The following is a 15,514-nucleotide window of genomic DNA, read 5'->3' as shown; positions in this document are numbered from 1 at the left end:
ACTGCGCCACCAGGGAAGCCCTGGAGTCCCTTCTTGGAGGCAGGCTCCCTCCGTAGACTGCGAGGCCTCTGCACGCCCCTCTACCTGTGATTATCACCAAGGTGCGCAGCACTCCTGTGCAGCCACAGAATCACGTGTGCAGAGGGACTGAGCAGGGCGCCTCGTGCAGAGCTGGGGCTCCACGGTAGTTGTGTTTCCTGTAAGTGATCAATCTGTCTTGATTAAATCTACTGAACTGTAGTAGTGTCTTCATTTTTAAAAGAGTATCTTAAAAGTAAATATGGAGCAATTTTTGTTTCCTGAAAGTGTGTAGAAAACAAAAGATACCCTAATTCCACAGGTACCCAATTTTATTAAGATAGAAAACTCTACAAACTTAAGACTATTTTAATCTTTGCCATGTTCTTTGAAATTCTCCTACTCTCAGCAGTAATTCAGGAACCCTTCAAGGTCTCCAATGGTCACAGCATAAAATCCACTGGTCAGTTCTCAGTCCTCATTTCATGTGGCCTCGCAGCACCTGGCAGCTCATGGCTCCCTGCTCTGTGAAACCCTTCCCTCACCTGCTGTCTTGGATGCCCTCCCCGCCCCCCCAGCTCCAGGCTGCTGCTTCTCAGGCTCCTCCCCCATGTCCCCACTGCCTGCCACCTCTCATTAGAGTCCCAGTGCTCAGTCCTTCAGGGCCTTGTCCAGCATCCTGGCGCTCAATACCAGGAGCTGCTGACCAGGCCCCCTGAGACCACACGCCCACTACAGTTACATTCAGAAACCCGCTGCTTCTCACCACCTCCACAAAACCACCCTGGTCTGAGCCGCTGTCACCCTGTCCTGAACTCTGGGCACACACTTTGTCCCCCGCTCCAGTCTGTTCTCAACACAGTAGCCCAGAATGTTCTGATTAAGCCATTCCTCTGCTCAAAACTCTCTCATGGTTCCACCTCCTCCTCCGAGGAGCCCACCCTTGCAATGGCCACAGGGTCCAACAAGATCTGACCTTCACACCTAGATTCTCCCCTTGTTTGCTGCTCTGGTCACTGCACCTTCCTCTCTGTTCCTGGAACCAAGGAATAACCAAGCCTTCCCTCTGCCCACATGGGTCTATGCCTCGGTTATCTGCCTGGGTCAGGCCTCACCTCCTGGGTCTTTGCTCACCGTCTCAGACCCCAAACTACCCTGTCTTCCCTTCTGTGTTAATCTGCTCCATCTCACGTGACACCACATTATCCACTATGTATTTCTGTAACCTGTTTATCATTTGTCTCCACTGAAATGTGAGCGGGCCCTTCATCTGTTTTGTTCACTACTGTATCCCCAGTAGACAATCAATCAATATTTGCTGAATAAATGAACAAATTTTAAAATTTCAACTTTACGTATTGGCAACTTCAGTTAAAAGTATTTATCTATTAATTAGGTCAACTGAAACAAAGTTAGACTGAACAAAATATTCCAGCATCCAAAACACACACAGAGCAAAATGGCGGATTAGGAAGCTCCAGGTTCCCATTTCCCCATAGACACACTGAAAGAACCACCAGAAGCTGTGTGAACCACCTTCCTGTTCCCCCACCACCCCACACCCAAAACCAGAGAGGGCAGAGCAGACTTCGTGTGTGAATTATTGTGTAGTCCATTCTAAGCCGTCTGGGGGCTACCTGAGGCACTATAATGCAAGATGCTCACCTCTGTTTCACGGAACTCAGAACACAGGCAGGAAAGCTGTGGGCACTGCTCAGAAAAGGCCACTACAGACCCATGGACACCTGAGGCAAGGTATGACGCAAGGAGACACACAACAGACCCATCGAAGGCCTGGAGAAGCTAGGGGGAGACTCACTGGAAATTAGGACATTCAAAAGGGGACCGAGAAAGCCACGTGCAGCCGAGGCAAGACGCACGCTCAGAAAAGTCCTGAGAGGACCCTAAGCTTTCATTTCAGGCTGATTTCTAGCCGAGGACGTGGAGAAAACAGGAACCTTGTACACTGCTGGTGGGAACATCACACACAGCTGTTGTGGAAACAGTTTGGCAGTTCAAAAAATTAAACGTGGAATTGCCATATGATCCAGAAATTCCAAAAGAGCTGAAAGCAGGAATTTAAACAGATATTTGTACACCGATGTTCACAGTAGAACTATTCACAACAGCCAAATATCCACTACAGATGAATGGATAAACAAAATGCAGTATATCCATACAATGGAGTATTTTTCAGCCTTAAAAGGACAGAAATTCTGATACCTGCTACAACATGGATGAACCTTGAAAACATTATGCTAAGTGAAATAAGCCAGACACAGAAGGACAAATATTGTATGATTCCATTTATATGAGGTACCCAGAACAGGTAAATTAGTGGAAACAGAAAGTAGAATGGAGGTTCCCAGGGGCCGAGGGAATGGGAGAATGGGCATTACGGTTTAATGGGTACAGAGTTTCCATTGGGATGATGAAAACTTCTGGAGAATGTGGTGACAGTGACACAACAATGTGAACATACTTACTGCCACTGAATTGTATACTTAAAGAAGTTACCGTGGGCTTCCCTGGTGGCGCAGTGGTTGAGAGTCCGCCTGCCGATGCAGGGGACACAGGTTCGTGCCCCCGTCCGGGAAGATCCCACATGCCGCGGAGCGGCTGGGCCCGTGAGCCATGGCCGCTGAGCCTGCGCGTCCGGAGCCTGTGCTCCGCAACGGGAGAGGCCACAACAGTGAGAGGCCCGCATACCGCAAAAACAAACAGTTACTGTGATAGATTTTATGTGTATTTTACCACACTTTGAAAAAATAAAAATGAGAAATTCTGTTATGTATATTTTAACACAATTTTAAAAAATGCAATTAAAAAATTACCGTTAATTTTGCTAGCTATGATAACAGCACTTCCGTCAAGTTTTTTAAAGCCTTTTGTTGCTCCACAGCCGTGCCAACACTTGGTATTTCCTTTCCTCTCATTTCTTGTGGCTATGAAGTGGTATTGCTCCACTGTGGTTTTAATTTACATTTCCCTGATGAGTAATGAGTCTGAGCACTTTTTCGTACATTAATTATTGGACAATTAATGAATTGGACATTGTGAAGTGTCTGTTCAAATCTTTTGCCCCGTTTTCTACTAGGTGTCTGCTATTTCTTCCTGACCGAAAGGAGCTCTTGATGCGAGTCTTTCAGTGGATGCACATGCTGGGTCCATCCTCCTTTCTGGGGGTGGCCAGTTCTCAGAGACTTCCATAGCCTCTTATATCTTGCTTGTGGATGTGAAAACTGGTACAACCAATTTGGAAAGCTGTTGAGCAGTAGTCTAATTATGACTCAACAATTCCATTCCATTCGTAAGAAATGGAATACATTTTTAAGTGCACCAAAGCACATGTAGGAGAATGTTTAAAGTGCCACTTGAAGTGGCCCAGAACTGGAAATTTCTCCCCTCGACAGAATGGGTAAATAAATTATATTCATACAATGGAATATGACGCAGCCATGAGAATCTACAGGTCTACAGCTGCATGCACAACATGGATGGATTTCACAAATAATGATGAGTTAAAGAAGCCAGATATGAAAGGGACACATTGCATGATTCCATTCAAAGTATGAACCAGGGAAGAAGCCATCCATGCTGTTTTGTGTCTGGAAAGCAGCTGCCCTTGCAGGGGGAGCAGGAGGTGTCTCTGAGTCATACCCTGTTTCTGATCTGGGGCTGGCTTCTGTGCTCAGAAAATCCACCAAGCCACACTTACGATACGTGTTCTTTTCTGTATGTGTGCTGTCAATACAAAGCTAACAAAAATTCATTCTGTAAGAAATACAGATGAAGTATATTTGGAATTTGTTTTATAATAGTCAAACAAAAACAAAAATGTGGGCTGGGGTTTGGATAAAATAAGACTCCCCAAATATTGGTAATTATTGAAGCTGAGTGATAGCAACGCGGAGACTCATTAAACTATTCTACTTTCAGAAAAAATGTCCATAACACTTGTGAGTTATACCGCCACAAAACAGCTCTTCCAAAAGGAGACAAAAATCGACTTACAGGGTCTGGCTTACGCTTTCTTCAAAAGTTGGCATTTTAGCTCCTTTGTATAATTTTTTCAGGTGTTCTACATGTCCTGAGTTATCAATGCCCATTCCCATTGACAAAATTTCAGCTCGAACATTATAATCAATGACAGAAGTTTTCAAGTTTGAAAGTTTTGTAACGTGCACCTTGAATGAAAGAAAAAATGTTTGCAGGAATTACACATAGAACTTTAGATGAATCACAAACACTCTCACCGTGGCCTCCTGATCTCACTGTGCAATGTCTGATGCACCAGGGCGTGTGCCACCACAAGGGCCTCCTCATTGGAATCTTCCAGAACCCAGCCCCGTACTGGAGAAATATGATCAGGTGTGGGGCTGGGGCCAAGGTCAAGTCCTGAGGTAAAATCCCAGACAAGACCCATCCGTGATGCTGTAACCACACGCACAATTCTTAGATCTTTCCGATTCTCCCTCCTGTGCTTTTACCGCTCCTAACAAGAAGGCTCAGGGTCTTCAGATGCCCAGAAAGGGCCTACACCAAGGCCCTAAATCCTGCGTCCTGGACAGTTTCCTCCACTTGTTTTTTTCTGCAACCAAAACATTCTCATCCATTTCAGTTTACACAAAATTAAGTAAAACATGAAAATCTGCAATTGTCTGATTCCTGTTGGTGGGAGGTGTGGCCCCAGGACTTTCATGGGGGTCAGAGTCAACCAGGCTGGCGCTGGCTGGGGCGCCTCCCCAGGGAGCGTGGGAATCAGGAATGCACTCCCGTCCAGGGATAGCAGAAGAGCCTTTCTCCCCTCAGCCTGGGGACCGAGCTGGGGTTGGAGGGAGAAGGCGGCAGGTGTGGGGTATGTCTCCCCTCCAGTGTGCCATGAACACGGCTACACTTTGGAGCTGCGGAAGCATGTTTGCCAGGTGGGTTTTCTTCTTTTTTGCTTCATTCTCTTAGCTATAGTTTAAAAAATCCTTGCTTAATAAAGTTTCCATTTTTTTCTCTGATGAAAAACCACCACAATATTGACTATTATGACATCAACTAAGACCCCCCAGACCTCGTCATTTACCTGCACTGGTAGTCTCTACCTTCCCTTCTAAAAATCACATTCTCCCCTTACTCTTAAATCTTATACCCAAACTCTTCTTTTCCATGTTAAGGCTTTTTCACTCTTATAAAAAAAACTTTCAACAAAACATTTTTTATGAATTGAATTCCTTTAAATCGTATAAATAATCATAATAATTAAGATTTAAGCCTAATAGAGCAAAACTCTGAATTGAAAAGTAGAGTTCCCAGGGTGCAAGCAGAGCGGGGCTGAGGCCCTGAGTCACATGTCCTGGCCTCATGCTCAGTCCCACCCACCCCCACAGGGTAGGAGTCTGCTCATGGATGGAATTCCAGTGCCCCATACAGGTCCTAGCACACAGTAGGTGCTCAATAAATATCTGGTGAATGGATGAGGTAGGAACCGTGAACATAATAAAATCTGTCTTGGAAAGCCTGTGGACCGGAATCCTCCACATTACTGACCACTTTAAGATCACTTACAACTACACCAGCACACGGCTGTGCTTCTGCAGGGAAGTTACTGTCCCAGGGCTTCCCACCTGTGTGGGCAGAGGACTGTGAAATCGGATTACCAGTGCACAGTCACCACTTGGAAAAGAATTATAAATGGTAGACTGTCGCGTGTACTAACAGTAGTTTCATGAAGTTTCTGTCTCGGTTGTATGTGTGAGCGTGTGTGATTTACACACACACACACACACACACACACAAACCTGTGAGCGCTGGGTTACAATATAAATGGTTCCCTTAAACCAAAAAACCCATGACCACATTCATGACCCAAATAACATGGAAAAAGCTCTCCTTGACACAGAGCCCTTATCAAATAAGCCTCCGTTTATGTGAGGCAAATAGTTATTCAAGCAACAGGTTAGAATAATTTGGGTAATTTCAGGGGCGCATCAAACACACGTTTCTTTTCAAGAAAAATGCATACTTACCATTGGATCAATCCAAACTGTATTTCCTAAAGCCAACATCACTTTTGCATCATGCAGTTTCCCATTAATTTTATGATGAATGTACCTAGTAACCTGAAAAAAAAACCACTTAATTTATCTGAAGCTTTAAAAAAATACTTTATTCTGTATGTGCTCTATAGTTTTGCAAGAAGCTTTTCCATGCCTTTCTTTTGAGCCTCACGACCACCCCATGAGGCAGGTTATGGAGGCCATCACACCCCTTCACCAACAAGGACAGGTGCAAAGGTGAGTCCCAAGCACAGAGTGTTCCAGCTGCTCCAGAGGACGAGGTCACACACTGGGGCTGCTCAGCAGCAGGGACACTGGGGTTGAGGGGCCCTGGTCCCCACCCGCAGTAGAACTCTCTCTCCTCACTCTCTCACTGAGCTTCCCAAGAAAGAAACATCCATCCTTTAAAGACAGGTTGACAGCTGACAGAGGGGATGGGGGACACGCACCCACGCTGGGAACCACGCAGTGTGAGGAGTCCACAGCACAGACCTGCGCTTGGGACGCACCTCTGCGCCTGTCCTCATTCAACTCCACTGTTTACAACCCAAACTTTCTGCTCTGCCAACTGCAATGGCTTCTTTCCTATCCTGTTAATCAGACTGTATGGAATTTAGCCTTTCTTTGAAGAATCAGGAGCCTCGTTATGAACAGGACGTACTGCTCTGGTGATGTCCCTGCCGCGCCGAGGGCTGGGCCTCTCCACCCACCCGAGACGGCATGTGCGCCATGTCTGGGTACAGGGGGGCTTCTTTGCCTTCACGGTGCCTTATCCGCTCTACTTGGTGACATCCTCGTTACCCATTCTGAAGGGCCCAGAGGGAATGTCCCCTCCTTTGGAAGCTCTTCTGGACTCGCTCTCTCTTTCCTTGCCCATCTTCTTCCCAAGCTCAGTGGAATGACCTGGCCCCTCTGGAGAGTGTCCGTCACCTATGTGCCCCCGTGACAGGGGTATCCACTTTTCTGAGTGCGTACACTGTTTATTCTCTTTAAGTAACAGCCAGTTTATTTTTAGCACGGTGCGTATTTTACACCCAAAGTGTGTGAGCACTAAAGACGACAATGGCCAATCACGCCCGGCCTCTCTGAGGGCTCAGAGCTAGTCTACACATAGTGCTGTACGTGCATTCCTGGCCAGAAATGTGAAGCAGTTAACCCAAACCCAATACTCCAAATTCAAATACACCTCAATTCTGTGTCTATTCTGGGTTAAATATATTCTGAAAGTCAACAAAATATAAAAAGCCAAAGTAACTCACCTTTGGATTCCATTCAATTTCATTGTCTGCGGGTTTCACTCTACAAACGATAAACTCCACAGCCTGGGGCGGCAGAGTGTGGAAACGTTCCGGGAGGTGAAGCAACTGGTCTCTTGTGATGAGCTCGGTCCTGCCTTCATCTATGAACTTCACGAGGACATTATCCAGGGCCCACGTGTCCTCCTTCTGGCTCATCTCCAACACCTGAACCCTACAGGACAACAGTGGCCTCAGTCTAACACAGAGACCCAAAGGGAAATAATCGTCGCCTCGGCTTCCTCGTTAGAAGCAAACCACACAAAAGTTCCCTAAACTGCATGGCTTTACTCCATACCAGAAATAAAATAACTGGAGTCAGCAAGAGCACGTAGCCATGATGTATTTAATTAAAGTATACCTATGTATAAAAAATAGTGTAGTACTTTGAATAAAGGAAATTCCTTTAACTGACAACACAAGAAAAATTAACATAGCAAATTAAAGGTTCCAAGGTTCTCAATCTGGGCTATCACCAAGCGGGGACGGGTGGGGCATTTGAGGGCCATGGGTGCAAACAGGCACACGAGGCAGGATGGAACGCTGACAGTGCCACTTCTTGGGCTGACCTAGCTAAATTACATAACCTCACCAGGGCTCAGTCTGCTTATCTGTAAAATGGGAACTGTGCCCACTTTATGGGAATTTTGTAAGAATTAAGTGAGTCGATGACTGTCCATATATAAATGTCACACTGTCATCCACGCTCTGTGTTCAGCAGCCCCAGGGCAGATGAGCCTCGAGAGTACAGCTGAGCCGGACTAGGGTGGACACGACCCCACCACCACCCTGCTGGGAGGCAGCCAGGCTCAGTATGTGTACACCGGTCATATGGACAGAGATGAAAACAGGGATTCAACACCACTTAAAGTTACCTTATGCGTCCCAACTTTTAGAGATGAAATAAAGAGACATTTTACCTGTGAAAAACTACTTTTTCTGCTAATCCATATAATCCAAATTTCTCCACCTTTTCAACAGTTGTTTTATTACTGGAATCTTCAAAATACTCTTTCATTTCAGCAGTAAGAGTTGCATAAAGATCCACATGTTTATCAACTATACGACCAAAGTAATTTGTTGCATTCAAAATATAAAAGGGTATTATCTGAAACATAAACAGTAAACATATCCAGAAAACAAACTCACTCTAACACACCATTGTAAAGCAATTGTACTTCAATAAAGATGTTAAAAAAATAAAATAAAATCCCTTCAAAAAAAAAAAAACCAGGGCTTCCCTGGTGGCGCAGTGGTTGAGAATCTGCCTGCCAATGCAGGGGACACGGGTTCGAGCCCTGGAGGCTCCCACATCCCGTGGAGCAACTAGGCCCATGAGCCACAACTACTGAGCCTGCGCGTCTGGAGCCTGTGCTCCGCAACAAGAGATGCCGTGATAGTGAGAGGTCCGTGCATCGCGATGAAGAGTGGCCCCCGCTCGCTGCAACTAGAGAAAGCCCTCGCACAGAAACAAAGACCCAACACAGCCAAAAAAAATAAATAAAATTAATTAATTAATTTTTTAAAAAACCAAAAAACAAAAACCTCACTCTGAAGCAAAGAGGTATCTGCAGAAGTCAGCACCTGACCTAAGAGCCCAAAGCACACAACAGAGATTTAAAAATAAACTAGGAAACTGACCAAAAAACAAAATAAAAACCTTAGCATACACACAAATAATTACAGTTTCACTTTAAATCTAATGGAAGGGGTTTGGGTAAATATTAGTTTAAAGCTTTATTATTAGTAAGTGTTCCTTTGTTTACTTTTTAACTGCACTTTATAAAAATCCTTAAAAAAAAATAGCCTCCTTGTCTCTTGAGCCCTTTCTGAAGTATTTTAGTAAGAGCCTGCTGTGTATGAGACACAAGGAACACAGAGAGGAAGCATGTCCTACAGGGACCCTAAGCAACCATGGGTGGACAGATGTGCCACAGCTGGTGTGTGGTCAAGAAGACAACTCTTCGCAGGCAAGCATACGCAGGGTTATTGGCATGTGTTGGGGTGTCGGCGTGCACAGGTATGCAAGAGTACGGAGGAGGCGTTCCAGACGGGGGGGGCAAACAGTATGCATTAGGGCAGGGAGCCCTGGCTACAGAGCAGGAGGAGTGAGCAGATGGCAGGAGTGAGCAGTGGTTATTTGTTGGGGTGGCAGAGAGGGCAGTGCCATCTGGGAGGCAAGGCAGGCAGGGGAGAGGTCACCCCTTGTGACCAAAAGGTGCTGGATCTCACAGGGCTGACAGCCTGTGGCTCTCCTCTGTGCTCGCCCCCCCACCAGCTTCACTGCCTGCATCCTTCACACTCGCCATAAGCCTTGTCCTCCTCCACAAGCATTCCACGTAACTCCTACCTCAGGGCCTTTGCACTTGCTGCTTCCTCTGCCTAGAATATTCTTCCCTAGATAGTCTCATGGCTGGATCCTTCTTATCATTTGGCCCTCAGGGCAGCTGACCCCTCTTCAGAGGGCCCCTCCCTGCCTCTAGTGTCCAAAGGGCCCCGTGTCCCCCAGCACACACCGCAGAACTTCACTGCACTTCATCCTCTCTGCAGCACCGTCACCATCTTACTCACTGCTGACCATCCCCACTGGAAGGTGAGCCGGGAGAGGACAAGTAGCATGTCTATCATGGTTCCCAACCCAGCCATCCTCCAGCCTGTGGAGAATCTGCCTCAGTGAAACCCCGGTGCTCTGTCAAGCCGGCCCTCATCTCGGGCAGGGAATTCAGTGTTCCTTCTAGCCTGGCAGATGGCCTCTCCCAGGGAGTCTTCTCCCCTATGGTTTAGGGGCCCCAACAACCTGGCATCCCAGACAGAAGCCCACTGGGTGACAGAAGTCAGTGGACAGGAGGTGCAGGGGATGGGAAAAACTCTCACGACAATGTTATGAGAGCTTGGCAGGATGTAACATACACTCCAACTGCAAGTATATTTTTTGAAAGATGCACAAAGAAAAGTAACAGAGAAAATATACTAAGATGCCAATGGTGACTGTTTTAGGATGACAGGAATAAGGGGAGAGTTCCTTTTCCCCCACATTTCCTAAGTTAGAAGGCTCTGTGTTCAGCAAACACTGATGAACAAAGCCCAGGCCCGAGCAGGCATCAGTCTGTGGCCGTCCCCTCCACACGGCATCAGCACATCCACGACACACTGAGCTGGCAGAACGGAGGTGGCAAAAAGCAGCTTGTGGACTGGACTCTCCTGACAGGAGGGGGAGAGCGTGAGGCCTCCAGACAGGTGACCCACTCTTCCTGGTTCCAGCACCGAACATCCTGGGTGGCGGGAAACCCCTCAGTCCTGGGCACATGGGAGGGTCCCTTCTGGCCACACGCCTCCCTACCTGTTTCGATTCCCCTCTCGCCAGTAATTCAGTTTGTTATGGTTGCAGGACACAAGGTAAGATACAGAAATCAATCACATTTCTAAAACAATTAGAAAATGAAGTTTAAGGGAGAATAACAATGACATCCAAAAACATGAAATACTAGGGACAAGTTTAACACAAAAAGTAAAAGATCCATCTACTGAAAATTGTAACACATTGCTTAGAAAATTAAAGATGACCTAGACAAACGGAGTGATGTACCACGTTAACGGATGAAGAAGACTCAGTACTGCTAAGATGTCAATTCTTCCTGTATTAATCTATAGACTTGAAACCGAGTAGGACCCTGTGGGGCCTTCCCACGGCAGACCCCTCCCCCATATCCTCTGCTTTAGCTTCTCTCTGAAGTACCCAAGTAATTGTATCTGTGCATGTTACCTGAGTTGTTTTACAGATGTGAAAACCCCTCACCAAACAGAAGATGTTAACTGCTTGATGACCAATGAGCACATAGCCCCCAGGCCTACTGGGGCCTAAGGATTGATAATGTTAATCCCCGTGACACCACTCTGTTATCTCACCATCAACCAATCAGAGAATTGTGCAGGAGCTGATCACCTGCCCTGTCACTCCCCATCCCTCACCTGGCCTTAAAAATGCTTTCCTAAAAAAAAAAAAAAAAAAAAAAAAAAAAATGCTTTCCTGAAACCCACTGGGGAGTTGGGGGTTTTTAAAGCATGAGCCACTCGTTCTCCTTGTATTGGCACCTTACAGTGGACGCTGCACTTCCTTCACTATGACCTGGTGTCAGTAGAGTGGCTTTACCATGCACACAGGCAAGTGGACCCAAGGTTGGTTCAGTATCAGACTCAATGCAATGCCAATCAAAATCCCACCAGGATTCTAAATATAATAGATATTGGCAACCTGATTCTAACATTTTATATGGACATGCGAAGTAACAGTCAAAAGGATACTGAAGAAGACAGGCAAAGCTGGAAGACTTACCCACTAGTTTTCAAGATTATAAAGCTACAGTAATCAAGCCAGTGTGATACTGTATAAGGACAAAGAAACCAAGGAGCAGAATAAAGAATTCAGAAATCAGGACTTCCCTGGTGGTCTAGTGGTTAAGAATATGCCTTCCAATGTAGGGGATGCAGGTTCGATCCCTGGTCGGGGAACTAAAAACCCACATGCAAGGGGGGCAACTAAGCCTGCGTACTCTAGAGCCTGCATACCACACCTAGAGAGCCCATGCACTGTAACAAAGAGCCTGCGTGCTGCAACTAAGACCTGACACAGCCAAATAAATAAATAAATAGTAAAAAAAAAAAAAAAAAGAATTCAGAAATCACATATATGGTCTCCTAATTTTTGTCAAAGGTGCCAATATAATTTAGAAGGAAAAGAAGGTCTTTATACTAAATGATGCTGGAGCAACCAATTATCCAGAAGAAAAAACCTTGCCTCCTTTTAAAAAACTCTGCCACACACAAAAGTTAATTTGAGATGGATCACAGAGCTAAATGTAAAACTATACAGCTTCTAGAATAAAAACACTGGGAAAAATCTTTGCAACCATATGGTAGGCAAAGATTTCTTATGGCATGAAAAGCACAAAATACAAAATAAAAAAGTAAAAAACTAGGCTTCATCAAAATTAAAAACTTTTGCCTTTCTCCTGGGAGAAAACATTTGCAATGTATCTGACAAAGGATATCTAGAATATATAAAGAACTGTTAAAACTCAACAAGAAGGAAACCCAAATAAAAAATGGGCAAGAATTCTAAACAGAAAGTTAACAAAAGAAGAGATGCAAATGGCCAGTAAGCAGTGGAAAGATGTCTAAGATCTTTATCACCAGGGTAACACAAATAAGATAACAGCGCAAATGCAACAGAGGGGCAAAAATTACAGACTGAGAATACCAAGTACTGATGAGAATGTGGACCAACTGGAATTCTTGCATGCAGTGCTGGTCAGAATGTAAAATGGTACCGCCTCTTTAGAAAACTGTTCGGCAGTTTCTTACAAACATACACGTATCATATGACTCAGCAATTCCACTCCTAGGTCTTACTCCAGAGAAAAGAAAATGTACCATCAAAGATGTAACACAAATGGTCAAAGCAGCCAGAAGCTGTCAACAACCCAAATGTCCATCAATTTGTGAACAAACATACAGTGGAATCCTACATAGCAATAAAATAGAACAAAACAGGCGAATCTCAAAGATAATACACTGAGTAATAGAAATCAGACTCAAAAGACCACATACTGTACAATTCCATTAATATGAAATTCCAGTAAAAGACAAAACCATAGTGACAGAAAGCAGATCCCCTGGGAACCAGGGGTGTGGGGGTATGTAATTTAAAAACTCCCTGCAGACAAAAGTCCAGGACCAGATGGTTTCACTGGGGAATTCTACCAAACATACAAAGAACAACTATTACCAATCCTTCTCAAACTCTTCCAAAAGATTGAAGAGGAGGGAACACTCCCAAAGTCATTCTATGAAGCCACTATCACCCTGATACCAAAAGAAGGCAAAGATAATACCATAAAATAAAACCACAGGCCAATATCTTTGATGAATATAGTTGCAGAAGTTCTCAATCAAATATGAGCAAACTGAATCCAACAACACATAAAAAAGATCATACACCACGATCAAGTTGGATTCATCCCAGGGTCACAAGGATGGTTCAACATATGCAAATCAATAAATGTGATACACTCCATCAACAAAAGTAAAGATAAAAACCACATGGTCATCTCAATAGATGTAGACAAAGCATTTGATAAAATTCAACATACATTCATGACAAAAACTCTTACCAAAGTGGGTATAGAGGGAACACATCTCAACATAATAAAAGCTATTTATGACACATCCACAGCCAACATAATACTCCACAGTAAAAGCTGAAAGGCTTCCCGTTAAAATCTGGAACAAGACAAGTGTGCCCATTCTCACCACTTCTATTCAATGTAGTACTGGAAGTCCTAGCCACAGCAATCAGACAAGAGAAACAAATAAAAGGCATCCAAATTGGAAAAGAGGTGGAAGTATCATTATAGGCAGACGACATGATACGTATATAGAAAACCCTGAAGACCCCACACAAAAACTACTAGAACTGATAAATGAACTCAGCAAGGTAGGAGGGTACAAGAGTAACATACAGAAATGTGTTGCATGCCTTTACACTACCAATGAAATATCAGAAAGGGAAAGTAAAAAAAAAAAAAAATCCCTTTTAAAAATACGGGCTCCCCTGGTGGCACAGTGGTTGAGAGTCCGCCTGCCGAGGCAGGGGACACGGGTTCGTGCCCCGGTCCGAGAAGATCCCACATGCCGCGGAGCGGCTGGGCCCGTGAGCCATGGCCGCTGAGCCTGCGCGTCCGGAGCCTGTGCTCCGCGACGGGAGAGGCCACAACGGTGAGAGGCCCGTGTACCGCAAAAAAAAAAAATAATAAAATAAAATAAAAAAATAAATAAATAAAAATAAAATACTTAGGAATCAACCTGACCAAGGATGTGAAAGACTTGTATGTTCAGAACTATAAAACACTGATAACGGAAACTGAAGATGATTCAATAGAAAGATATCCCCTGCCCTTGGGTTGGAAGAATTAATATTGTTAAAATGGCCATACTACCCAAAGCACTTTACAGATTTAATGTGATCCCTATCAAATTATCCATGACATTTTTCACAGAACTACAGTAATCCTAAAACATATATGGAACCATAAAAGGCCCAGAATTCCCAAAGCAATCCTGAGGAAAAAGAACAAAACTGGAGGCATAACTCTCCCAGACTTCTGACAATACTACAAAGCTATAGTGATCAGAACAGTGTGGTACTGGCACAACAACAGACATATGGATCAATGGAACAGAATAGAGAGCCCAGAAATAAACCCACACACCTACAGTCAATTAATCTTCAACAAAGGAGGCAAGAATATACAATAAAGAAAAGGCAGTCTCTTCAGCAAGTGGTGTTGGGAAAGCTGGACAGCTGCATGTAAATCAGTGAAGTGAGAACACATCCTCACACCATAAACAAAAATAAACTCAAAATGGCTTAAAGACTTAAATATAAGGCATGACACCATAAAACTTCTAGAAGAGAACATAGGCAAAACATTCTCTGACATAAATTGTACCAATGTTTTCTTAGGTCAGTCTCTGAAGTACACAAATGGGACCCAATCAAGGTTATAAGCTTTTGAACAGCAAAGGAAACCATAAACAAAATGAAAAGACAACCTATGGAACAGAAGAAAATATTTGCAAATGATGTGACTGACAGGGGATTAATTTCCAAAATATACAAACAGCTCATATAACTCTAAAACAAAAACAAATAACCCAATGAAAAAATAGGCAGAAGACCATTTCTCCGAAGAAGACACAGGGATGGCCAAAGGGCACATGAAAAGATGCTCAACATCACTAAATATTAGAGAAATGCAAATCAAAACTACAGTGAGGTAACACCTCACACCAGTCAGAATGGCCATCATTAAAAAGTTTACAAACAATAAATGCTGGAGAGGATGTGGAGAAAAGGGAATCCTCATACACTGTTGATGGGAATGTAAATTGGTTCAGCCACTATGGAAAACAGCATGCAGGTTCCTTCACAAACTAAAAATAGAGCTAGCATATGATCCAGCAATCCCACTCCTGGGCATATATCCAGAGAAAACTCTAATTCGAAAAGATACATGCACCCCAATGTTCATAGCAGCACTATTTACAACAGTCAAGACATGGAAGCAACCTAAATGTCCATCAACAGATGCATGG

General features: G+C 44.3%; 1 protein-coding gene across 1 annotated transcript in view; it reads right to left on the bottom strand.

Moving 5' to 3' along the window:
- TDRD12 (tudor domain containing 12) overlaps positions 1-15,514 on the bottom strand; it is an 83,912-nt gene that overhangs the window by 4,008 nt on the left and 64,390 nt on the right. The window contains exons 23-26 of the mRNA XM_081217037.1: positions 8,281-8,468; positions 7,325-7,535; positions 6,036-6,128; positions 4,033-4,205 (exon numbers count right to left, since the gene is read on the bottom strand). Of these exons, the coding sequence (XP_081073163.1) occupies positions 4,033-4,205; positions 6,036-6,128; positions 7,325-7,535; positions 8,281-8,468 (665 nt within the window). The remainder of the gene's footprint in view (positions 1-4,032; positions 4,206-6,035; positions 6,129-7,324; positions 7,536-8,280; positions 8,469-15,514) is intronic.

Source organism: Mesoplodon bidens (assembly GCF_964165515.1).
Source record: "Mesoplodon bidens genome assembly, chromosome: 18".
In the NCBI taxonomy this organism is placed as follows: Eukaryota; Metazoa; Chordata; class Mammalia; order Artiodactyla; family Ziphiidae; genus Mesoplodon; species Mesoplodon bidens.
The sequence above is the reverse complement of the archived record's forward strand: the minus strand, read 5'-3'. Positions and strand labels throughout refer to the sequence as shown.